Consider the following 27,419-nt stretch of genomic DNA (forward strand, 5'->3'; position numbering starts at 1 on the left):
CAGTCGAAATGTCCTTTACACAAATGGAAGCCATGCCTTAACTGAGAATTTTTTAGATACTGTACAATCGCCCTACTTACATTATAGAATTATGCATTACATAGTTAAATGTTGCAACAGGCCATCAAACACACAGGAGCACTTGTGTGTGATGGTCTGTTACCTTGGGTTATTAACTTCTTTTTAACTGTTCATGGCAGGATTCCAGGATTCTTGAGCTCCATCTTATGAAATTTGAACATTTTTCAATCTCTATTAATAATCACACTGTTCAAATAAACTCTTTACATCCATCATGTAAATGTCACACATATTTGAATAAATAGTGCTCTGTGCCTTACTACATATTAGATATGATTGCTTCTAATTGATGGCTCAGTAGAACATTTCAGCACTGCAATACCAGTGCAAGTGTACTGTACTCAATACTATCCTGCACCAGGTGGATTGAACTCAGAACTTCTGTGTATTTTCAGTCTAATCTAAATACTCGCTTATTTTCCCTAGATTACAATAGATAGCAAGGCTCATTACAACTGAATGATTATAATTCTTTAGGAAAGCACCTTCATTCTAAGTTGTTTTAGGTAATATGGAGGTATTTTTTTTGTTATTCTTCTCTCCGTTGGTAGATATTACACCTCACATGGAAAAGCAGTTTTTTGTTTGTGTTGCATGTTTCCAAAGTTTCATAAAAAGATCTGCTTTCCTAACTCCTGTAGATTGACTCTACATTACAGTTTTGTGAACAAAAACAAAGCATCCTGGTACCATAATCTAAACAGTGTGTGATATCAGATCTAAACAGAGTATGATATCAAATTCGAATGGTGTGTAAACATGAATATGGAAACATGAAAAAGACCTGTATCTTTGATTTGTCCGGAGGTTAAAAACCATGAGGCAGTGAAAAGGTTAATTTCCTGTTTTTTAAAAAATAACACAGAGCAATTAAAGTAGGTTTTAACCTTTTATGACAAATGTACAAGTTTTTTTTTTTTATTTTATTTATATGAAAGAAATTACAGCAGGTTTTAACAAAACGTTCTGAAAGAAAAAAAAAAAAGAAAAGTGTTACACAGACACAAGGCCTACAGCTAAACTGCACTGTTCGGGGCCTAGCTCATTACAGTCTGTTCAGGACTTGTTTATAAAAGACAACATTTAACACTTATTTAACAAAAATGTTGGCACCAACTTTTCTCCCCCGATTTCTTTAGACTTACACTAATCCCAGAATTAAAACAGCGAAACAATTTTGTTTCAACCCTTTGAGCACACAAGGTGACATTTAAAAATATTTGGTGGAGTAAGTAAAAAAATAAAGTATTCAGCGTTTTATAAGCTGCATGTAAATGCTTGTAGCCCCTCTCAAAATATACTGTATCAATTTAAATACAATATCAGTATGTTCCAATGGAAGGCATCTCCAACAATAATGAAGGCTTTAACTGATCTCAACAACATGGAAAAAGCCAAAACAGAGGGAGGAGGGCACACTTTACAGGTCAACAAATGAAAATCCTTAGAATTACGTTAACATCCGTTATTAAAACAAATTTAATCCTTGCTTTTTTTTTTAATGCAGGACATGTATTGAAAAATCTTGTTACAACACTACTGTATATAAACTAATGTTAGGCTTAACTGTGGCAATAAAGGAAGATATGACAACATAAAAGCTATTTTATTTTACACATTTCTTTTATTTATTTGTTATTTATTTATTGTTATTAGTAACGTCAAAGTCTTACATTTTGGGGGCATTTCATAATAAAATTGACTGCTCTTTTTGTTACCTATAAAATGTGGGTCTCATCCTGAAATGCAGACCAACAATTTAGAATTGAAGAAAAACCCAGTATTTAAAAAAATAAAAAAAAATAATTAAGAAATGTATTCGACAAGATGACCACGAAATACCTTTGATGTTCTCAAGCAACAAAAGGATATGTTGCCCCTAAAACAGTATTAAAAAGGTATACAGGCCCAGCACATGTAAGGCCCTAAGTCGTGTTTAAAAATCTTCTTTACAGCTTTGCATTTACTTCTGTCTACAGTGCTGTAGCAAAAGCGGAAGGTAACTGTGGAATACTAACGTATTAAAATGAGAACACTGGGATGGGTGGTTTCAACCCAGCTCTACAGACACACAGTATGACTTTGAACACTCCAATACTTTACATTACACAAGTTGTGCAAAGAAACAACTTACTACAAAAGAAACATATAAAAGCAGCAGCAATTGTAAAATAACTATTTTATATCTTTTTTGACTTGTTTTAAAAAGCTTCTGAAACATGTTAGTTGTAAGCTACAAATATACACACGATTAAGGAGACAGATATCAGAGCCTTGTCCTGTGTCAATGTATGTATTTATATTTAAAAATACACCATCAAGGTTTTAAGCAATATCTTGGAGCTCAAACGGTTAAGTCCCCAATGATCCTTCAAGAAGTGTGTGTAAACTACATTTGTTGTAAGTTTAGACTCAAGCTATTAAAACCATTAAGTAACTGTACATACTCAACTATGTACCAGGGGCATTAGCAGGTCTGCATCAAAGTGTGTGCCCCCCCCCCCCAATAGGTATTTTTACTAAAGAGTAAACAGCCATAAGTGTTCCATTTTGAGAAGACCTTTCTGACTTCTTTCTGCCCTGCCTATAGTAGGCGCCATTTCTTAATCCTGCCACAACAACCACAGTAGAGATTTGTCAAAAGAAATCCTTCTGCTATAAACATGAAATTCTGCAAAGTATTTAATAAAGGGAGTCTTAAACATAATATTAATTTTTGCAAAGGATCTAACCCACGCATCACCTTTTGATATAACTCGATGGCATGAATCACAAGATTAAAATAAATATATAAAAAAAAAAAAAGAAACAAAATCTAATTGGATGATATATTTAAAAATATCCCTTCAAACAAAGTTGTTTCTTAATAGAAAAATTGTAAGATCCCATTTAGGTTCAGCTGAAAAAAACAAACCAAAACAGAGTTTAAAAAGGTGTCAAGTGCCATTAGAATGGTTTAGCCATGCCTTTACATTTGTATTATGTTTGCAATAACGTTTGTATTTTTGTATCAAGATCTTATGATGGGAGTGTTTAAAGTTATACATCTTTAAGATGTATGCCTTATAATGAAACAGCCCTTCATTAAACATGGTTGTATCTTACTATATAAAAAGTAGCTCATCAGAATTAATCACACTGATGTGATTTCATTATTTTTCTTTAGAAACAAAAGTGTGAATAAGGTCGTCTCTAATGCCTCTCGTTTAATTGGAACAGTCGCTTATACAGGATATTGTTACTTTGAGATGTGCCAATAAAGTGGTGCCAACTGGAATTACTTTTTAATGAAAGAAGCTATTTTTGTACTTTGCAACCCTATTTACAAACTGCACACTTTTACAAGAAGTGTTTCGAACCATCAGTCTTGTACTGAATACATCTCTTCAGTTATGCAGACTCCACCAAAACTGTCTTGGTAGCAACTGACCAAAATCTTTTAGAAAAAAAAAAAAAAATGTAATTAAATTAAAAATAAAAACACAACTTATTTCCGTTCCATGTTACAACTCAGGAACCAAAAAGCAAATGAACATTTTTTAACATAAAACATCATTCGACATTTCAGTAAAAGTCGTGGCGTGTATGGAATGTGTTTTGATGTTTTTTTCTTTTTTTTAACACATTAGTGCCAAATATATACTTTTTTTCTTAGAAAATATACAAATCCTCTGACTGTGGGGGAAAAAAAAACTTTTTAGGTGATACATGGACAGACAAATAGAGAGAGAGAGAGAGAGAGAGAGAGAGAGAGAGAGGAGAAAATATACAACAATGGGAATCTACATCGTAAAATTTGCCTCCAGAAAAACTTTTTAAAAAATCAATCTTTCCCTGTGAAGAGAGAAAGTACACAAGCAAAGGAAATGAGAAGTCTTTTTAGATACATTTGTAGAGAAAGTGAAAAAGCACACCCACCTCCCCCCACGTTATGCTTTCCTTTGCCTCTTTTTGGAATCAACAGCTACTATGGAATAAATTAGCCTCTAAACTTGTACTAAGGGGGGTGAAAAAATTTTTTTTTTTTTACAACTGTTCGCTATTACAAACGTAATCTACAAGGTCAGTCACACCCAAAAGGTCATCTTCATCCTCTTCCTGTGGGGGACCCTCCTGCCCAGCAGTGCCGTTCGGTGCCAGGCTTGTTATACGGATGGCTGTGGCAGCGGCACCACCGTTCTTGGGAGCCCCGCCACAATCCACACCAGCAGCTAATCCAGCACCGGGCTTTGTGATTAAACCCTCCAGGCCCTTCCCAAGGCTTTGTCCGTTCGTGGAGGGCAGCTCCTCCAGGTTAAGGTCCAAAGGGCTCTCCCCTTTGCTGATAATGTCTTCCTCCTCGTCGCTGCTGGCTATTTTGTTGGGCTTCATAGCCTTCTCAGACGGACAAGGTGGCTTCTTAGCTGTTGCCTCCTCTTCCTTCTTCTTCTGAGGACCCTCTTTGTCCTCCCCCCTGACCTCTTCTTGATCGTCCTCCTCGTCAGTCTCGATGCGGTTCAGCCGCTTACGGACAGGGCGCTGTTCTTCCTCGTCGTCATCATCATCATCGTCGTCGTCTTCCTCCTCTTCAGAAGCTTTCCTCCGTTTCAGCTTCAGCCGTCGCCGCCGATGCGAGTCGTCCTCAGAGGAGTCTTCCCTCTTTTTCCTTTTCCTCTCCTCCTCTTCCTCGGAGTCTTTGGTACGGGAACTCGCTGAAAAACAAAAAAATCATGCATTTGCTTTCATTGGTGAACTTCAGGGAGACTTTGGTTATAGTTTTGTAAGACCGGTGTATTAAGTATGAATAACTGGTGTGAATCTGGTGAGCAAAGCCAGAGACCAGCATCCCCATTTTTTATTATTTGCATTTTTATTATTATGAGGAAGCTTAGGTTTAATCATTAAAGATGTATTTCATTTGGTTGATTTATTGATTGATACCACTTTTTAAATGAAAAGGCCATCTACAGTGGTAGTCCCTTGTTGCTCTTTCAATCCTTTCCAGGACCTTTCTCGAATTATTATCAAATAATTTCCAATAAAGGACCTGGCTGGGAATGGATTGAAGATGCCACAAGTGAGTTAGTATAACTTTTTTTTTTTATAGGTTTTATATTACCTGCAACACAGCAAAAAAACAAGAGATAGTGTTATTCTAAGGAGACAAACTGTTTAAAAATAAAAAAAAAATAATCTTATCAGATGAAAGAATGAAATCTAATGTTCTGTTCCCCGTTAACGTAAAGTAAATTGGTACACCGTGGCTTATGGCTGGCTGGCTCACCTTCGCTGTCAGAGCTGGAGAGCAGCATGCGTCGATGAGGTCTGTGTTTCTCCACGAGTCTGCCCTTCCGAGACCCTTCGCTCTCTGAGGTCTCACAGTAGTTCACCTTCTTCTTCAGGCTCCTCCGCGACCGCCGCCTGCGCATGTCCAGGTCTTCATCGCTGTAGTCACTCGAACGCTCCGTTTCTGATCATGAAAAGAACCAGACAAAGAGTTAAAGGGGTGTTAAACAATGCCTTCAAATGCTTTTATTATTAAAAGTAGGACATGCATACATTTGAAATACAACTCTAGATAAATTGCTGCATTCCGGTTCCTTTGCTGTAGGTCACATTGGAATTAATTTCAATGATCTACACAATGGTGGATCTCAATGGTGATATCCTTTAACAATGAATCCCGCGGCAGTGGTTCAGTGGCCTACTTATGAACATCATACGTACAATAAAAGTACATGTTTAGGTACCAGAAAGCATAAAACAGTGGTCAGTGTTCAGGCTAGAAATGAGTAATAACTGGCACAACTAGAAAGCCAGTAAGACTTCATACAATATCCCCTACATTGAAAGTCTTCAGAATACTTTATGAACCAAAGAAATGTCATTTTAAAATTGAAGGAGCATCCATGTCTGTGACGATTCCTTGAGCTTCATTACATTCTAGATCTATATCAAACAAAGCATTTATTTTTCATCTGGTTGGTTGCGATCACAGCAACATAATCTCCATCACCCCCAACAGGACACAAGAACTAAATAAGGGAGGGCCTTCTATGAACTGGGTTTGGTTCCCAAAGTTGGGGCTGGGGACCACAAGATGGTTTAAGAGGGGTCGTAGCACATGGAGAAATATTCTTTAAAAAGGATCCTGACACCTGACAATGCAATGGTCCCCAGGGCTGAGATCAATTCATTTATATGAACACTACTGTTATGTTTCTGGTCACTTTATTTTAAATGTAACACTAATGTCACCACTGTTGTACATGTATAACATTCACTGTCAATTTATGCACTGCTATTGACAAGCATATAAGTTAAAGGGTGTGACTGTAAAGGGAACAAAATTTCACATTTCTATAAATTGGTGGGGGTCCTCAGTCAGGATGCCTATTGTCCTGGGGGGGCTGCAAAACACAAGTTTGGGAACCTCTGCCTTAAAGAATATATATATGTCCCGCACCCATCTCTTCCTCCTCCTCTTCCTCTTCCTCCTCCGTCTCCTCCTCTTCATCATCGTCGGAGTACTCTCTCCGGCCTCGACTCCGTCGCGTCCTCGTGCTCTGCCTCTTGGGCTTCACCCGCCTCTGCCGCGTTGTCTTCCGGGTGCGCACCTCAAAGTCACTGTCATTGGAGCCCGGGTCCCCGTCACTGTCCACATCCTCATCCTCAGACACAACAAACTCCTCCTCCTCCGTGCTGGAGCGCGGTCAACACAAAGACAAGTCTTCATTAGGTATGTGAATGTGTGCAACAATCTCTCTGCAGTAACTGATCTTTACTTAACCTGCAGGTCCCGCTGAGATCTTTCAGAGAGACCTGGTAAAAAAAACAGTGATCAATAAGCAAAAACAGAAAGACCTGCCGCTCCACACTGTATGGCTTTATTATTTGGAAAACAAGTTGAGACGACGGCGTTAGTTTAAAGCACTGCCACTTCCTTTGTGAAACTGTTTTTTAGTTTCTTGCTTTCTAGGCGAAAACCCTTTTCATTTGTAAGCAAGAACAGATTTTACATGTGTGAGTAGCAGCTACTTTATTATAATTAGTGAAGGGCCCTTTCATTGTAAATTATTGTATAATTTACTGTCAACATGGCCTAACAGTAAATCAACCAAAATTTGTGAATTGTCACATCAGGATATAACGAGGAAGCAAAACAATTTCATTATTATCAGTTATCCTGCTGTGTCAATAACATGAGTAATTGAAGCAGTATCTGTTATTTTACTGTCAATTATTTTACCCCCAATTACCTCCCCAATTTAGAAAGTTCAGTTATCGTATTCCTTCGAATTTAAGACGTGCTTTAACAATTTTTTGCTTCTCAAAAATAGTCTATGTCTTATATTTGAGTACACTATAGTGATGCGTGTATTTAAAAAAAAAAAAAAAAGCCAAAACAAGACGTGGCTACCCGAGTACACAAACAGCAACGTGACTGACTGACGAGAGAAGACAACAAAGGCGTCTGCCCGAATACATAAGCAGCTACGTGACACTGCTGAGAAGAAACAAACCAAGCTTCCTGAGGAATTCTAAGAGAAACATTTACAATTTCAGCATTTCTAACAAACACTACCAGCTTGGAGAGATCGGAAATGCTGATCAGACTCCCATATTTTGAGACATGCCAAGTAATGCCACTCTTCAGTGCTGTTGTGGTTGCTGCGTTCCATGTTGCCCAATGCCATGGAGTGTTGTGTCGTGCTTGCTGTTGCCAGGATGTGGGATGTCATAAGTGAGTGGTGGTATATGTAAGACAGAGACACCATCTTGAGTATTATACAGAGCGCAGCACAATAAAGAAACTCTGTGGTTAATATACAACAACACTGTTCCGTGTCCATTTTGTACAGTACAACAGTTACCTGAGTTTGTATCTTTGTAAATGCGTATTTATTTGATTTTGTTTTATTTTTTCCTCAAATTGGGGGTGGTAAATTTGGGCTGTGTCTTAAATTCAAGGGCGTCTTAAATTTAAAGGACTATGGTAAATTCAAAAAAGAAATATCCCTCACCACAGCAATTCCCCACAGTGGAGGAGAACTGAAGGTTCAGTGAAGTCTTCCGATCCCACGACCAAGCCCGTTATCTCTTTTACACCATGGAACTTGAGAACAGATGTCAGTGAGCTACCAGCCTCTGGACGACAAAGGCCATCCCTGCAGGTGTCCACCTGAGCTTACTAGGCGCTTCGCTGATAAGGTCCACTTTAGCACAATGAGGAGAAACAATCCCTGCCGGTTTTACCTCCCTAACCCACGGGAGTGCCACAACCAATGTGACGCTCCCTCCACAATCCCCAGCGAAGACCAGCAACTCTGCATAACCAGGATGTGAACATGCGCTCCCTTGACTATATGACTCACCCCGCACACCACGCGGCTGTGCTTTAACCAGGGGAGCCTGCCGGGCAGTGTTTTAAAGTGGTGTCTCTCTGTTCCCCGTGTGTGCGTGTGTGTCTGTGTGTCTGTTCAGTTACCTGTCGCTCACTCTGAACTCGTCTTCGCTCTCGTCTTCGTCCGTAGTGCTGTCGCAGTCCAGGTCGTTCAGGCGCCTGCGCTTCCTCCTGTGGACGGCTGCCGCTCGAGGTGGCCTCCGATTCTCCTTGCCCTCCTCCTGCAGGATAGTGGAGATGTCCTTTCCCCGGTGCCCCGTGATGTTTGCCATGTCCTTCCCTCGGCCTGCACCTGAGTAAGGGGAACAAGCATGTACTGCGTACAGTGCAGGGTTTCAGACACATGGGCAGGAACAGAGACTCCTGCAAGCAGGAGCTAACCCCAAGGCTGTTTATTTGTAAAAATGTTCCTAACAGAAGGGTCAATTAGAATAAAAATGAATTAAAAAAGAAAATGTTATAATGCAGTCATTTCTGACTGGTAACAGTGTACCATTTAAAATTTAAATAAATATACAGTATATATAAAAAAGCAGCGTCTGGTCTTTAAGACTTAGCTTTTAGTATTGAAATCAGTACTCTCACAGCCAAACAATTACTTCATGTATTACACCAAAGCTACAGAATACCCATGGATGAAAATAACTCTCACTGCATAACAGTCTGATACATTCCTCGCTTATTACGAGTTTAACAAGACACACCTGAGCTTGTTCTAGACTACAGACTACAGCAACTCAAGCTCATAGTAATAAAACTGCTATGCAATAGAAGTTTTATTTCCATCCCTGTTTTCAATACACTAGGAAATATTACACCACCACAAGGTCATCACCAACGATTTCAATGTGGTTTTTGACAGGTTCGTTTCCATGAAACATATTTAAAAACAAAACCACAAAATGATACAGTGATTCGCTCCAGACTGTAATAAAGTACCACTGTTTTCCAATCCCCAAATAGACTAAAGTAAGGCACCATGAAGATAATGTTTAGCACCGTCACCCTTGGCAACAGGGCTGTAAAAGGAGAACAGGACATCAATACTTTTTTAGAGAATAAATCAAGAAAAGCTAAAATACACTTTTATACCAGTATTGACCGTAAAAAAAGCAATATTTTGTCAAAACATTCCTTTTAGTTTTATTTTATACATTTATACCCAAGTGTTTCAGGTTATGGGTTTAAAACACTCAATGATAAGCCAATTTCCTAAGAATACAAGTTATGTTGACAATATGCATGCTTACCTCCTCCCTCTGCCTCTTTGATATCTTCCTCTATTGCTTCGTCGATCGCCTCATCAAAATCATCAAATCTAAACAAAACGAGAAAAAAAACAACACTGTCTGGAAGCCTCACTTATCTTTCAGTTACATATTACTGTACCTAGTTCAATACTGCATTATGCTAAAACTAGCATAAAAGTAGTTTACACAGCTAGGTAGCGTTATAATAACTTGTTTTGTTTGACATTTTGTGGCTGCTTGATAGTGGCTGTACAGAAAAAAAAATATGCTTACATATTACCTATTTTGTATTATACCTATGGAACTAAAAGATGTGTTAGTAAGAATATTCTCACCTTATTATTAGCATATAATGTATTACATATCACAAATATGCAAGCTCATAGAAAAATCATGAGACAATCAATTCAATAAGAACCCTAACCCCATCCCTAATCCAGCATTCCGGATTTACAGCTGCTTTCCAGCACCAGACATTGACAGTATTTACAGTACACAGTAACTCATACCTGTAGCTTATAGATTTCCTTGCTCTCGTAGATCTCCTTTCCAAATTCTTACACTTTTTCTTCTCCTTTTCTACCATCCCTTCTTCCGTATCTGGCTCCTGTGAGGACATCAAAGCTGGTGTTAATAAAATGGAAGGTACTATACACAGAAAAGGCAGTCAGGGGTGTGACCTACCAAAGCTGAAAATCCTCAACATTGCTGCTGCTACCACTTACGTGCCACAGAGCAGCTTAAACCAATCAATGTGCAAACACACCAATAGGTTTACTGCCGTGTAACAACTGTTCGTGGTCACTAACAATTTAAATTAGCTAATTCAAAATGCTTCAAAGTTTAACATGCGTAGCTTCCCTGCCTCTCTGAACCTGGTGGAGTTGAGCTTATTCTCAGCATTTGTATAAGTGGCCACCGCAGATCCAACCCCCTCAAGAACGAGTCTAGTTTCAGTGGGTATGAATCTTGTTTGGTGTGGATTTGAATCCAAAATTATCAGGGGAGCAGTGAGGGGGGAAAAAAAACAAACCCTCACTCAAATGATAGGTAACACATTTTGATGTGAACCATGATATACATTTGGAGTAGCTGGGTTGCTGTGCATTACTTCAATTGTTCCATTGAAGCTGTGGGTGACATCATATAAAAAAAAAATCCTGAAATTGAATGACCTTCTCATAATTCACTGTGTAACTTTTTATATAACACATAGTTTTACACCTATAGTCTATATAAAGCTATGGAACCTATACCATTTTACAGAGTATTTCAGTAACTTCTGGAACGGTGATGGGCACTGAGAATCAGTGAATTATGTTTTTTTTTTTTTTTTTAGTCATCCTGATATTAAAAGGTACTATCAGTAGTATATCCTGATATTAAAAGGTACTATCCGTGTATTGTAGTAGCTTAAATTTGCGACAAGACTTCAGCTGTTTGGAAAAAGTGTTAAAGCAGAATATTTCAAAGTCACCAGGATGGAAACGAGTCTCCTCTTGCATGGCAGTTTGAGTGTGTCACTTTATACAGTTAAAAGAGTTACAGAGCTCCCTGTGCTGCTTAATGTGAACATTATTACTGTGTTTTACTTTTTATTCAGATCAGAAAAATCATCCAAGCAGCACAATTCTCAATTCTCCTCAAATGCAGTTGCTCCATTTCAAATAAATGGCTATTTGGTGAATAGGAAATAAGCGATGTTACAGGGGCGAATATGATCTGGATACACTGCAGTGTTTAGAAGAGAAGTTCTCTTTCTCCTGCCGAACACTCCCCAGTAAAACTTGGGATTATTTCTGCTATAGAAATGTATTGCTGCGATACAGCAAAAGGTAAAGTAAACACTGCAGGGTGCTCTGTAACCTTTTGTTAATGGATCAAACTGCTGTTTAATGGGAGTCTTGTTTTGATCCGGAGTGGCAAAACAGAATACAAATACACTCCCACATTTTTCCTGAAGTCCAAACAAAGATCAATCACATATTCAACCTTTATTTGTAAATTCCTACTGATATATCTTTTTTTGTATTTTCCTTTATACAGATTTATTTTGTGTGTGTGTGTGTGTGTCTATATATATAAGTGTTTATTTTGCATTTCTACTGTCTGTAACATACTTTTATATTTTATTGGATAAAAGCGTCTGCTAAATAATAGCTACATATACTATGAAATAAACAGGTAAGCATGCAAGCAGTACAATAAAACTACATTGCAATTAAAAGCTAGTCTCCAAGAGGCACAATAAAGATTACCTCAGGAGGATTCATTCTCAAAATAGACCAAAACCCAGGGGAAAACTCCACTGACCTTTGCGCCATTAGTATCCAAGTCCGTACTACTTACAGAGGCAGGGATGATGTTTTCAACGCTGATACCAACGTACACCAAGCGTTCTCGTCTGTGGGGAATGTAAGAGATGTTGATCACATAGCTTTATTTAGCAGGAATTCCCTCCACAGCTCTATACTTCTTTAACTAATAAAGAAGGGCCTCATGCAGAAAGAGAAAGGATTGGCTTTGAAAAGTTGTTCATTGCTGGGGTATAGTTGCACACAACATAGCTTATAGGTCTAGTGGATCACATGTAACATGACCACAAAAATGTCAAAAAGGACAACTCAATTCTTTAGTTACATTCTCCAATGTGTGTTCGTACTGCAGCGGGGGACAAGCGTTCAAGTATTTTTAAGCAGTTTGGAAACACTGTTTACAGTAAATACTTTGATATCCACACTCTATTAGACATCATCATTTCAGTATACAATGTATCAAGGGTTCTTGGCTTCCAGTGTTTATTTTTGAGGAGTTTATAGATCTGTCCACTTCTCCAGGGAGGGGCTTAGGTCAGCCAGGGTGTCCTCAGCTCACCGGGCACCAGCGACCTCTGTGGTCTGGCCAGGTGCCTGCAGGCTTGCCTGGGCGAGCTGCCCAGAGCTGCGCTGTCCTCCGACGCTGTAGCTCTGAGGTGGCTCTGCAGTGTGTAAAAGATGCGGGCGGCTGACGGCACACGCTTTGGAGGACAGCATGTGTTCGGCTTCACCCCTCCTGTGTCAGTGCAGGGGTGGTAGTGGTGAGCTGAGCCTAAGAATAAATTGGCTATTCCAAATTGGCGACTACTAAAAAAATAAATGTCATTTTGTTTTGACTTTTTTTTTTTTTCTTTAAAGACAAAGTCAGAAAATTATGTTTTTGAACTTTAGTCCAATCCAGTCAAGGCCACTCAGTGAGGCCCACATTGTGTACTATTATTTGTATTGTTTGTTTCAAGCAGTGCAGAGTATTAAGAAATGTGTGCACACCATAAAACGCTCTTGCTATTTAAACATTGGAGCCAATCAGTGACATTCCTACCTTCTCTCAGCACGTTCCCTCTTTTTCAAATGGACATCCAAGTTCAGCAACTGCTCTTCCAGCTTCTCACACAACAGTTTCTGGAAGAAAATATTCCAACAAAATATTCACATTTTCTACGTAACTGACTGCCTATTTAATACACATCAAGGGTAGAGTAGAATCAGTTCCCAAGAAGTGGAATTCTATATAGTTTTTTTTTTAAAAAGGCAAATCTTTCCACTTACGTGTTGACAAGGAGGACAGAACCATTCGCCATCAGGAATGATCATCAATGGGGGACGTAAACAGGCTGTGTGATAGCCACTGTCGCAAGAGTCGCACAGGAGAATCTGAGGGGCAAAACAAATCAGAAATGCTACGCAAGCCAACCTACAGCTGCACAATTTGGTGGATTTATGTGCACAGGGTCATGCTGTAACCAGTAGCTACCTTGTTTTTATTTTTATAAACCAGTTTTGTCATAGATGTTGCCCTACAGTCAATAATTTTATCATCGTTTTTACCACACTATTTTTAAAGTGCTATAAAAAACGCATTTGAGACAGTAGAGAGAATTTTTTTTTTTCCCCCCCTTTCCAGAACACACTACAACATTCTCATCCTAACAAAACATACGATAAAATATTCATTCTCTCGCTCTCTCGGGGAAGTACACATTGTAGTGATAATCTATTATAAAAAGAAAACAGAAAGATAAATGAATGCACCTCAAGATTGTATTTCTCTATTAGTCATATTGATAAAACAAGGTAGCCTTTACTTGGATCATGGTAACGTTATAGCAACCTGTTTTTCTGTAGTCAGAATTTTGATAAAGTAACAATTATCTACCCAGTATGTTGTGTTCATTTTCAGCACTGGTGAAACCAGGGTTAACATTATAACAAAACCCGAGCGACCATGTAAAAGAAATTGACCGCCTTTTATTTTATGTTAGACTACTGATAAAGTGGTAGAAACTTAACTTCCCCCGACTGCAGTTTGTAAATGAGAACTGTCAGTATTATTTTGTATCATTTTGGCTGTAAGCAATAATAACACAAAATGAGAAATAATGTCGGAATGTGTTAATCTTTTTATTCAGTAATTATTTTCTCCCATTTTAAAAGTGGGCTTTTGATTGGCTGATTTGGCGCCACTAGTCTCCTCAAGTCTCCAACCTAGAAACCTAGTCTCCTGAAACCAAGTTCCAAGCAACAAAGTGGCTCTGTGTTCCCTCAGCTTTAAAATTAACTTAAACAAACTGAACGTTTAATTGTCTTTTTTCATTAAAAAATTATTTATTTATAAATATTTATGTATGCATCCTAGTGTACTGTGCTACACAGAATTGGAAGACTTCTAACAAAAGAGCAGAAATAGAATAAGTAACCTTTAAACTAATGGGAAAATATGCAAAAACAATGCTGCAGGTTTTATACCTTTATCTTTGGAAGTACCTTTTACGCAGCAAAACTTACTTCATTTTCGACACTCACTGCAGGTTCAGTTTTCCCCATATGGGGTGTACATTTTATTGTTGGTTTTGTGAAACAGGGCCAACATTCACGGATTATTCATTTATTTTTTAAAAGAGCTTAACTCTGTAGAATGTATACTCGCTAGGCTAGCGAGCGAGTAAAAAAAAAGATTGGAAAATCATCTAGCGAGTATATTTCTTGCGAATAACTTGAAAACGTAGCGATACATGCAAATTAGGCCATGACATCACAAAACGTCACAGGGAATTCCCTTTGATTCGCTAGAATTTGCTGTGGATGGAAAACCATTTTTCACCCTTATATCGCTACTACTGTTGTAGCAATTTTACAGAGTAACATATAAACTTGCTTGATAAATGGATGGAAAACGCACTATATTCAGATTTACTGTCAGATCCACTGCTGCATTTTTACTGTATGCAGGGCTGTTTTGTTAATTTAGTTTGTCAGTTTGTTTATTATTATAGTTTATTAACATGCCTATTGCTTTTCTCTTATTTATTCTGTTAATGCATGTGCGTCTTGACAAATGTAACCCTAAAGAGCAGTTGTCTTTGCAAGGTAAAGGACTCACCAGCTCAGGGTGGTTGGGGAGGCCGCAACGCTTGCAGGGGTCGTCACTGGCTGCTTCTTTCTCTTCCTCCTCCTCATCCTCCTCATCCCGGTCTCTGTCCTTCTCAACCTTGTAGTCTTCGTCGCTGTCATCGTCGTTGCTCTCCTCCTCTTCCTTGCTCGAGCCCTTCTGCCTGCGCCACCGCGACCGAGAGTTTGTCCACCTTGCACGCCGCTGCCGTCGCGATTTACCCTGCGACGGAACACACACACACATTGCAGTTAGTCAAGCAGGTTCTAGAAGACGGAAGCAGCACTGCACTGCACTGCACTGCACTGCATGGAGTGTGCTTTGGAGTGGCCACCGCAATGTGCAAGATTTGAAATCACACACAGCAGTTCATTTCAATACCACATAGATCAACAAGACTGCTAAACAGTTTTAACAGCCCTAGAAACAATAGTGTATACAAAAACCTAATTTTATAGCCTTTTACTGGTGGGCTCTGCATTTCTGATGTCTCCTAATGAGCCAATGACAAGTGGACCACAGTATGGACAACACTAACTTATAACATATTTCTTACAATATAATTTTTTTTAGATATGTATATGAAAATCAACTGGGATTTAACAGTGATGTTTCTGAAACTGAACATGCAAAACAAAAACAAAAAAGAAAAAAAAAACAAATTACTCTCTGGCAGGTAGTGCCTACAACGTTCTGTCTGAAATCTACACTTCACCACTGCACCAAAGTGTTTTCTCTGCAGGTATATACATAATTTAATGTTACATGGCTGTAAAATGTGTAAACAAAATTCCATTAAACACATACTTTGAAGTGGAAAGAAATTTCGGGAGTAGGGTTTTTATTTATATTTTAATAACTACTTTTTTCACCTTTCCCTTTGCGGTTGCTTTAAAAACAGGGGCCCATTATATAGATTTTTTTTTTTTTTTTTTTTTACTTTCAGCTTTGCATCATGTACATTTACCTTGTTTACCCTGGACTGCGCTTCGGGTTCTGCTTTCCTTGCGGCCTCTTTCTCTTTCCTTTGTGAAGCAAGTTTCTCTACTTCTTCCTCCTCATCTTCCTCATCCTCTTCCACCACCTGCTTCTTCTCTGTCTTCTTGTCCCGGATTTCCGCTGCCTTGGCTGTGGGCCTGCATATCCTAGGCGACCTCCTCAGAGACCTCTGATGTGAAATCTCAGAATCCTGCCCTTCTCTGTGGGGGGTCACCTGCCTCCTCTTACCAGCGGGGATCCTGATCTTCAGTCTGATACCTCCTGTCTGGATCTCCGACGAGACCTCACTGTCAGCTATACCCTCAGCCTTGTTGATCTTTTCTTCTGGGTCATTTCCAACCTCCATAGCTTCTACGTCCTGTTTGTTATCGTCTGCCCCCTGTTGTGATTCACTTTCCTTGCTCTTCTGAGCCTCTGCATTTTCAGGCTTCTCCTCCGTGTCCTCTTTATTTGTCTTCTCCTCCATAGGAGTCCTGGTGATAGTCGTCTTATCAGGACTTACATCCATTTCCTCAGAACTGCAATCTGTCTTCTCATCAGCACCCTCTTTATTATTTTCCTTGTCATCGGAGGGAAGTTCTTTCTCTGTGGGACTACAGTCCTCTGGAGAGTGCAATGTGGCGTCTTTCACAGGTTCTTCAACTCCCTCTTTTAACAATTTAGTGGATGCTTCTTTCTTTTCCTTTGAGGACATCATTGGTTTCTCCACAGGGTCAGACTTTGCTGTGGAAGTCTTGCATGCTTCCACTGGTTCCTCTGAGGTTTCTTCTTCTTTAGAGCAGTCTTCGAGAGTTGATGAAACCTTTGCAGGGGAAACAGCTTCTTCTGCTTTCTCCAAGACATCTCCTTTCTTGGGCTGGTCAGGTTTCTTCTCATTCTTTTCTTGAACTTCAGGTGGGCCTCTGGAGACCTTCCTTTGGGACACAGTCAAACCGTTCTCTTCCTTTACTCCTTCTCCTGCCGCCATCTTGTCCTGTTGGCTTTTCTTCTCCAGAGGAAGCCCTGTGTCCATAGGCTCTTCTTGAGTTCTGTGATTGTTGGGTTCCTTAGCTGCAGAGACTTCTCCATTAACAAGCTCATCTCCTTCCTTCTTCTCTGAGGCAGGAGTCGGTCGTTGGACTTCCACTTCGGTCTTCCCCTCCTCCCTCAGCAGATCTTTGGTTGGGGTTACTGGTGGATTGCGAGCGATCTTCCCACCATTGTCGAAATCCTCTGTCAGCTTGATCTCCCGTTTCTTCAGAGGGATCTTGGCCTGCTGGTCATTCTTCAGGGTTCGCTCCACTTCTTCAGAGGACTTCTCCTTAACCTCCTCTAAGGGTTCAATCTTTATGGATACTTCCTGCTTCTCCGGTACAGAGGCAGTCACATTTTGGTCAGAGCTTTTGACATTTTCAGGAGCTTTTGGTTCTTCTTTTATAACTGCCGTGATGGTTCTGACTTTGTTATCTATAATGGGCTTTTCCTCAGATTTAACTGCCGTCCGCTCCTTCTCTTCTTTCTTTTCTACAGAATCCTTGTTGATTTCCTCGGCTTCCTCCTTTATGTTGGGTTTCTGCTCTTCATTTTCAGCCACAGAGGAATCCTTATCTTCACTTTCGCTTTTAAGAGGAGCAGGAGACAGAACGGCAGACTCAGTTGCAGGCTTGCTTTCTGGTTCTTTCGAATCTTCCTCTATTTTCTCAACCTTCTTGTCTGGGGATTCATCTATAAAACACAAGTCACTGTCACATCTTTCACTGGACCAGATAAAGAAGTGCAGATTTTGTGCCTATTTTATTAGACAGTAAGTAAGGACACATTATTGTGATTTCCAGTGTCCCAGGGAAATCAAACATTCGTTACAGCAAGCTTCATGGCGCACATACACCATGCACAACAGAAACAACAGTCTCGTCGGGGGAGCTTGCAAATTTAAGATGAAGCTTCTTAACAGCTAATAAAATGTATTATCAATCTTTCATAATAATAAAAAGGGTCACCATCTCAGAATTATCTACAAGTCCATCACACTATAATCCCCACACTGCAAGGCATCTCAGTCTCCTGCAGTACAGCTGACTCTGTGAGTCTGAATGGATTACTACATGTGCATAACATGTAGTTATTATTTTTTTTAAAGAAGAGTTGAGAGGGGGTGGTCTATTGAAGTAAATTTAATTTAAAATCTTAAAAGGTTTTGACAGAGTTAACCCTAACCAATACTTTAACCACAGTACAGAAACCAGGACTAGGGGACGGAGTCGGAAATTAAGGGAAGATAGACAGGACAAAGGGAAGGAGACACTTCACACAGAGAGTGGTGAGGGTATGGAATGGGTTACCTCCTTTCCTTCAGGACCCAACTTGACAAAGTTTGGAGATCAATCAGCTACTAGTAACTGGATAAGCTTGGCCGAGTCATTTGCAAATGTTCTTACAAATCAAATGATTTTCAGGGATTATTTATGTAAATTATATACATTACATGGTTCAGCCTCATGTTGTACATACTACTGGAGGAGACCGGGATGCCTTAGACAGTGCTAGTTTCTAATCCCGCTCTTCCCAACGTTTCCGTTAGTATTACCGAAGATGTTATCATAGTGTTTAAAGTTATGTTTAACCTATAAGGAAGATTGCTCTGTCCCTGCAAAGAGAAAGGGACAATACCATCAGGCAGCAGCTCTGCACCCTCCTTGTTCTCCTCGTCATCAGGGCAGGGGCTGGTGCTAGAGGAGTCCTCTGGCTGCACTGATTTGGTGAGCAGAGCCGGGTCGATCTGAGCCTTCAGGAGTTCCACAGTCTCTGCCAAATCATTACGGGTTCTGGATTGGTAAAAATATAAATAACCACATCTTCAATCACACATATGTACCAACTCCCCAGCATACCTTATATTACAGACACACCAATCAATTGCCATACTGTAATTATTTACAAACACTGAGAACTGTTTTGGTAGACAAATCATTACTAGTGATAAAATGTATGTTATTTTGACAGTGCAAGTGCAATGAAAAGGACTGCTGGAGTCAGAAATGTTCCTCTTCACCCTTTAACATTACAGATGATGAGATATTTGGGAATAGGACCCTTAATGTGCACTTGCTTATGTCACAACTTTCTATATTTATTGTGGGAAACCAGTCACAGCAGTCTATTAAGATCTTTAGCTACACTGAATTTCAACGTCAAAAGACACGGTTCTCTCTCCCACACACCTGACAATGCACTTCCAGGAGGTCCCTTCCTGGTCGTCTTGCTCCTCCACGTAGACTCGCACGTTGTGGTCCTGGTCGAGCTGGTACCAGTACATCAGGCCGTCCTTGTCCCGCCCGATCGGCTGCAGGCGCATCGCCTCGGGGTCCTCCTCGTTGATCACGTTCTTAAACTTGAGGTTGTCATCGAACTGACACTCACACAGGTACTATAAAACAGTGAGAAGCGCCAATTCTTCACCCACTGCAAGTTTTATAACCACCACTACCTAAGCAATAAAGCTGAGTGCTCTATGGAGAGAATATGAAAGTGCAACATGATAAACAAGTTTAGCCAAAATTAGAAAACGATTCAATGCCATCAGCCAATCCATCTCCAGCTCTAGCGGGCTTCTATGAGACTGCAGATGCCCACAGACAGGTCATCGCATTAACTGTGAATCAAATTAAAAATTTAAAAACAACTTTTTCATTTTTACTTGCCGTAATGAAAACTCAGTTCACATCTACAGCAAATACTAAACAATGACACAACTGGCAGCCAATCGATACTTTGCACTGACAAAAGAAAAACATCTTGTACCCGCAACTGCTGAATCAGCCAATCACAGCCTGTCAGCTCGACTGGAGCTCAGGCAGCACCTTTCAAGTACAAACCGAGCCCCGGACAGTTCTATAATATTGCTCCATTCAGACATCTGGCACTGTTCATATAATCTATAAGCAAGTCTGACAAGTAAAACGTTATGTTTAATAACGTGATTTGTTTTTTTTCTCTCATTATATATGTGGTCCTTTATGAAAATTTTCGGGACTGTTTTCCTAAAACTTCTCAGTGGAAGGGTACCCAACAAATCTTTACAAGTTAAAGGAAAATCAAGAGTTTAATGTGCGTCCCTTTGGCTAGGGACGCATAACTCCAGTCACGGTCAACTACCACACAGTAGAGCCTTCATTGATAGGCACTATCGCTTCTATAAAACATATACAAAATGATAGGGACATACCAGATACTGAAAGATAAATATGAAAGCAACAAGCAGTTACAGTTAGTTTGGTCATTTCACATTTATGTACTCAACATATTACAATTTGTGTTACCTAGTTTATAGCAATTATTTATTAAATTGAAGTCATTTCAATTAGTAGTAAAACAATTACAGAGCATTTGGTTTTAGCTCTGCATAAATATGACAAAGTGCAATAATTAAACAAGCCCTACTATCCTTATTTAATTAAATCTTTTGTACTTTAGTTAGGCATGTCAACACCATAACCATGCTTTAGGAACACATCACTAAAACAATAACCACAGGTTTAAAGTGAAACTAAAATGTTACACACGTCTAAGAGATATCCATACTTTACGGATATGGCCCTACGCTTATTTTTTTAATAAATGCTAGAGTCCAACGCCCCTTGTTTTGCCCGACTCGGGTATATGCTGTAGATGGTCTTACCTTCAGGATGCCCACTTTACACTCCACAGTCATCTCCTGGTAGCCCTTCTTCTCCAGCTCCCATGCCCAGGTGCTGTTGAAGTCCTGACACATCTGCAGGGTTTAGAAAACAACACTAGATCAGCAAGGTCACAGAATACAACTCCATGATAAACACTTTGCTCTGGTCAAGCTGATAACCAAGACTTGAGGGGAAAAACATTTTTTTTAATACCATTGGCAACATTATCACTTGTACCATTTCACTGTGATGAAGATTTTGGGATTCCTGGCTTTTCTGAAAAACGATTTATTACTACGGAAAATTACAATTAAAAAGGTCTAGAAACGTCACCAAACCAGAACAAAAAACAAGTCTGACATACAAATTAGTGGATATGTAGTTGTTTACATAACAACAATAATGATTTGGCGTAAACAGCTTTGACAATCTCCTGACCCCCATCCTCCCCCCTCGTTTCTTTCTTTTTTTATATATATTCCTCACCTTGACAAGGTACTTTTCCCATCTGTCAGCCGAAACAGACTTGCCGATTTTCCTCATTAATTTTAAGTGAAGCTCCACAAGGGCTTTTGGAACTACAAAAGAAAAGAAAGGATTGACTTAAACTGGGTTTCATACATTCTCTCAATAATTGTGCCAACGTCTAGAATGCAAGTTGGGTGCATTAAGTCATTCCAGACATTGCAGCAAGCTGGGCTTTCTCCAAGACTTTGGAAAGAAAATTGCTATAATGTTTAACGCAGTGAGTGGCATGGTCAATAAAGTTTTTTGAAAATACTGACAGGTTCTAGGAGAACCTGTAAGGCTTATTTACATTTAAACAATGTAGAGGTAAAAAAAAAAATTTTAAAAGAAAAGAAAAATACTACAATACAAAAAAAAAATACTTCTGCTGTGTCCGATGAGGCACAAATCAGATTAATCTGAACTCTGATATTACTCAAACTTTCATACAGAGAAGTCTCATTACCAATTTCACATCCCCAAGATGGTCAATCACTCATTTAATGCACACAGCACAATCTCGCTGTGATGCTCATTTACAGGGGTTACTCCAAGTGTCCAACCCCGACCTTGCAGACAGGACAGTCTTCAGTTTGCTCACATGAACTCATCATGGGTGTGAACATGTGTAATCCCCAATATTATAACCAAAGGGACTGAACAGAATGGTCTTAGAGAGCGGAGAGGGTCTTCACAATGTTTCCAAACAGAAAAGGGACTGCAGTAACACAGGCTTCCCTTACATTTTAAACCCAAACCTCATTTCACTGTATTTTTGTTCCTATAACTAGTATTTTATGTATAAGTCTGTATTTAGAAGTGACAGTGTCTTTAAAATTGGTCTTAACATGGAGCTGGTAAGAAGGAGGGGGTTGTGTAAAACTATACTGCATGCAAGTTATACACAAAGGCAATTTCAAAACAACTTCTATATTTTGATGTTTCAAACATCAGATCCTATGCACTGAAGCAATGTATAAACACCTGCCAAATAGTCTAAGTCTTTTTAAGCCTTGATTCATTTATGTACATCTATTTATTTCAAGTTGTCTTATTTTGGGACACAAATCCTCACAGGCTTCCTGCTGGAGGAGAAGAGCACTGCTAAATAAATTCATTTTGACCACAGTTGCTGGAAGAAAGTGTTCTAAATGTAGCGTCTCAGTCTTTACTCATCCAATCTGCAACCTAGGATGTCCTTATATTGTTTAAATTGTCTAGCATTGAGGCCTGGTTCACTTTGGCAGGTCAGTATCAGGGTTCTCCCAAAGGAATTGTGTACAGCAGGGCAGCAGAACATTATAGCCTTACCTTAAACATATAATACAACAAAGAATTTGAACAATGCGTTGTCTTTCGTTGACCGGAAAGACAATGTAGGTTTATTGGAGTTCACACAAAAAAAAAAAAACCTGTAACCTTTTCACTTAATGCACGTCTATTTTTGTTTTTTGCTGTTCTACTTTTTTTTTTTAATTAACTGATCAATTTAACCATTCTTTTACACAACAGTACTCACACGTTTGGTCACCATCATAGCTGTTGCACCGTTGTAACCCTTTTCCATATGTATGCAAACCGTACTCATTTTTGTTGTTTGTTGCGTTCTAATAACTTTTTTTTTTTTTAATTAACTGGGGGGGGGGGGGATCAATTTAACCATTCCTTTTCACGAACAGTTACTCCAACCACGTATTGGGTCACAAACCAGAGTGTAATAATCCAGCACCTCTGCACTTCAGCATTTGTAATTGTATATCAGCTGATGTCCCATCATGCCTTAATTCTTAAAGGCGTACAGCCTCTATACATGAAAAACCCAATATCTCTCACAAGCACCTGGGTACACATTTTTACGATATCACAACAAATGGAATATGCTTTTTTTGTGTCTATGTACAGCTATTGTGTACTATATATCACCTTACAGTACAAGAATACGACAAAAAATGGATTGAATTAGAACAACCAAAAAATCTTAATATTTAATAAAGCAGCTGGTGCAAATACAGTATTAGGAGGTGGACTGCGCAAATCGCCAGCTTATTTTGACCCCTGCGTTCATTGTCACTATTTTTGCTTTGAAAATAATCAGTTATTTTTTTTTAGCAGTCTAACTTTTTAACCTCTCAAAGTGCTTTACACAGAAAACCCTCCCCTTCAATTCTTTGATTTGTTAAATGTGTCAAGACGTAACACAGCTGTCATGTGGTTCCAAGATACTTTTCTCCACCCAGCAACGTGCAAGTGATCTAGTCTGCTAGAAGCGCAGTCAGTCCTTGTTGTTAAAGGCACAGTAGTTCTGCAAGATGGGTGGATTGAGCGAGTTCTGATCTGCTGTCCTGTGGGTTTTTTTGCCACACTGCTTCTCACATAGCTTTTATATTGGTTGAAACTCTCTCCAGTTGGCAAGGTATTATAGGCCGTTGCTAGGCACCCAGTCTCAGATTTCCTCTGTAAAAGAGAGATACAGGACCCCCAAGTGCCCAATTTGATTTGCCCTCATCATAAACTACAAAGGAAATACAGGACTGTAACTACTATATATAAATATTTAGCAACATTCTGTGCCTAACAGAGGCATAAACCTGCACTGTAACAAATACATACTTGTAATGGACAAATACAGCTGACACAACAATTGTCTTAAAAGATTAGAACACTGTCATCAAGCTCCAATTCAGCTTAATACTTTAACACACTTTCACTTGGGAGGCAAACAAAATGATATTCACTGGAGCAGTCACACCAAACGCAACATTAACTCACTCCTCCTCATTGGAGTTTCCACATGAAAAGACACGCGCTCCTGGTTCCAACGAGTTCCAAAACGACCAGGGAAGCGAATTCCCTCCAAATGATTGAAATGTTGCAATCATTTCAATGCATGTTTCCAAAGGAAAATGTAACAGTACTTTTAACATGGCCTTATCAGGCCACCTTATATTTTTTAAGCAATGGAGGTGCAGGGAGGATGCTATTTACAAAATTAACGAGAAATCTAATCTCAAATGTGCACATACTTCGTGATCTTTCAGGCTGTAGAATTCAATTCAGCAGCACCCGTTTCATTTGGAGATAAGAATCTAGAGAACACAAAATTGACTGCAGGTATGAAGGACACTGTTTCTTTACTCGTATCTCTAAATTACCTGAAACACTACTACTTTACACTTACAGAAATCTACTGAAAACCTTGCCTAGTGGATACTGATTTTGTTTTGCCTGCAGTTAAAACTCAAAGGAACTTGGAAGGCTTTTTAATGTGGAAAAGATGAACACAGCCTAGCCACAAACATAAATAGTATTGCTGCTTGAAGGCCTTAAAATGAATGCCATAGCTAAACAAATCTCTACAAATATCACTTGTAAAGCACAGCCGCAAATTATCTTGAACTTGGCAGATTTCTACATCAGTTAACCAAGGGCACTGGAACCAGGGGTGCTGGGGGTGTGGTAGCACCCCCTGGCTTTACATGGCTTCCATCATATACAGTTTTGTTCAATGGCGTTCAGCACCCCCACTTTAAAAATTGTTCCAGTGGCACTGCCGTTAACATGATTTAAGCAATGTGCACTAAGCAGCTAATGCACGCACCCACATGGCAGACAGCTACTCTATCACAAGCACTAATACCCTTCATCTTTCTAAACAAGGGATTTAGGTGAGCTCCCTAGTAAAAAATCTATGGCAATGAAGGCGCACTATCTAACTGCGATAAAACCCTAAACATGTGTCATTACAGTACCTTGACATCTGACATTGTCCGTATGGTAAGCGGTCAAATACCTGACAGTAATACCCTCTAATCAGTGTTCCACTGTTTAACTAAGGCTTAGTTAGACTGGATCCAAAATGCCCAAATTGTTATTTTAACATTCTACACAATAGCACACTAAAGTGTTTGCAATCATAAAAAAGACTCCCATTACGATGCAATGTGACATTTAAAACTGGGACCTATTTCAAATCCCTGAAAACTGAAAAGACAAAAACAGGAGGGGTGAACTGCTGGGAGTTGGAAATTTACAACCAGACTTGAAATACTGCAGCCAATTTCATTAAACATGAGGGTGTCCCACCCAGATGCCTTCAATCAAGATGCCTGAATCAAACAGGGGATCACGCCAGACAAAACTCCAGCATCTGCATCACAGTCCTTGGCCAAGTACCTTAACCACTGTACCAAAAGATCTGACAACCCTTTGTACAGGTAGTTAACAGAGTTTTGCATCTCACCTTACCAGCAGGGGTCAATATAATGAAGTGTATGTCACAAAAAAAAAAAAAATAATACATATATATATATATATATATATATATATATATATATATATATATATATATATATATATAGATAGATAGATAGATAGGGATGGCACTAAGACTCCTATTGCACAGCAGTTTCCCCACTCGAGGTTTAAATAGGAACTTGATCTGCCAGCGCACAGGTAACAAGCTCAGGTATGTGATTCAACTCATAGTAAAAGCACGAACGGATCAGAGTACTCTGCAATGGAAGTTTTTTTAATGCTGAGAATTCTACTGATGTTTGGAATTAAAGGAGATGGCACATCTACAATGTTCAACTTTTTTGAATTTCTTGTTATTCGTTTTATCCTTTAATTACATTCTTTAAAACGTTTTAGTTGCAGCTGCAAGACAAACAGTCCTCCTGAAGTGTTACCTGGTTTAAATGTAAACAGAAGATGAGGGTCTAATTATAACATTTGTAAATACTGTATTGCAATCGCAACTGCACAAAGTATATAAAAGCCTTTCTATTCCGATGGCGGAGGCCATCGCAGTTCGACAATGATTTCCATTAATGATCAAATACATGTACGCCACATGTCTATGCTGTGTTAGAATGCTAGTAGTCATCCTTGTATTTTATAAAAGGAATGTCGTTTGCCAAAAAGAATGCATTTAAACATCTGGGGGCTGAAGTTAATCCTACATAAATACAACGCAACTCCACCAGTGCATTTGAATGAACTACAAAAATACTACTGAGAAAGCTTCATCCAGCAGGAAGTTTAGTATTACACTCTGCGCCTGCGCGGTACAGCAGGCAAACCACGACCTGCCAGAAAATTACCATTAAACTGTAAATATTGTCGGCGTAATTATTTTGCATGGGAATATCCTGCTCACTTAAAAGCCGTTAACAGCAACACACCCCCAAATGTGTCAAAGACTAGAAAATAAAAGTCCGATTTCTGCCAATATTTCCGTTACCTTTTGTGCAAAATAAAAGAGGAGCAGTATTTTAGTCCGTGAGCAGGCTAATCAACGTAAGCTGGAATTTAAACCTCATACTAAACCACAAATCGCTTGAAAACTAAGCACTGCACTGGCTCACAAATCAGACAGTTATGAGTAAAAATAAATGTTTCATCGTAATGTGCTGTTAAACTTCATCAGAAAAGTCGCGATCTCTTGTGAAATCGGTGCCAAAATCCCGAGACCACACAATAACACAGTACCACTGAGCTGCAGCAACCACATAGCCAATGGTGATGGAACCCCTTTTTTTTTCCCTGTGTGTGTCCAACATCTTCGCTTTTCAACATTACCGATCGTGGTTTCCCGAAACGCTCTCTCCAACTGCGGGAATGTGAGCTCCGGTAGATCCAGCAGCGCGCCGTAGCGTTCCAGAAACGAGCAGACCACGGCGAAGCCGGGGCAATAATCGGGGCAAGAACCCGCCGATGCCGCCGAGGCAGCCATTTTTTTTCTGATGGGGGTGCAGGAGACTGGACCCGGAGGACCGAGGACTGCCCACAATACACCGCGCAAGAGTGGATGATGGTAGCGGAGGACTAGCAAGCCACCCTACTACCGACCCAGAGATCTTCGCGCTGAAATTAAAACACATGTAAACAAGTGATGAAGCAGGGAGGAGTTAGTGTGTGAAAATACAAAGTTGGTCGGTGCTTAATATGAACTAAGATTTCATAGAAGGCAAAAAAAAAGGTTTATACGCAGTACTTATAAAAGAAAAAAGGCTCTCGATGACATCACATAATGGTATCAGATCAGGAGTCATTGGGGGTTAACGATACCTTTTTTATAACAATACACAGATCAGTCGCATACTGACAATAAGCGTT

The 27,419-nt window shown here is 39.4% G+C and overlaps 1 protein-coding gene across 2 annotated transcripts; it reads right to left on the reverse strand.

Annotated features, from left to right (window-relative positions):
- Positions 1-1,776: 1,776 nt before the first annotated feature.
- rsf1a (remodeling and spacing factor 1a) lies at positions 1,777-27,148 on the reverse strand. Of its 2 annotated transcripts, none has more exons than XM_041232804.1 (16): positions 26,883-27,148; positions 21,282-21,373; positions 20,795-20,887; positions 19,338-19,543; positions 18,787-18,941; positions 16,106-17,841; positions 15,130-15,360; positions 13,299-13,403; positions 13,072-13,151; positions 12,028-12,118; positions 10,224-10,321; positions 9,715-9,782; positions 8,549-8,756; positions 6,527-6,762; positions 5,345-5,530; positions 1,777-4,772 (listed from the first exon to the last, which is right to left on the reverse strand). In XM_041232804.1, exons 1-16 carry the CDS (start codon positions 27,034-27,036, stop codon positions 4,108-4,110), a joined length of 4,404 nt encoding a protein of 1,467 aa, XP_041088738.1. In that variant the 5' UTR covers positions 27,037-27,148; the 3' UTR covers positions 1,777-4,107. The 2 variants fall into 2 exon arrangements, with proteins under 2 accessions (XP_041088738.1, XP_041088739.1); XM_041232805.1 differs by having other exon boundaries at positions 12,064-12,118; positions 26,883-27,147.
- Positions 27,149-27,419: the final 271 nt, after the last annotated feature.

Source organism: Polyodon spathula, chromosome 30, assembly GCF_017654505.1.
Source record: "Polyodon spathula isolate WHYD16114869_AA chromosome 30, ASM1765450v1, whole genome shotgun sequence".
In the NCBI taxonomy this organism is placed as follows: Eukaryota; Metazoa; Chordata; class Actinopteri; order Acipenseriformes; family Polyodontidae; genus Polyodon; species Polyodon spathula.

Bases quoted from the DNA above. Each gene is read 5' to 3' on its own strand.
- rsf1a (XM_041232804.1), bottom strand. From the start codon at position 27,036: ATGGCTGCCTCGGCGGCATCGGCGGGTTCTTGCCCCGATTATTGCCCC. The intron at 5,531-6,526 runs GTGCGGGACATA...TTTCATGATCAG, and splicing joins AGAGGAGGAGGAAGAGATGG to AAACGGAGCGTTCGAGTGAC. The intron at 4,773-5,344 runs GTGAGCCAGCCA...TTTGTTTTTCAG, and splicing joins CTCCAGCTCTGACAGCGAAG to CGAGTTCCCGTACCAAAGAC.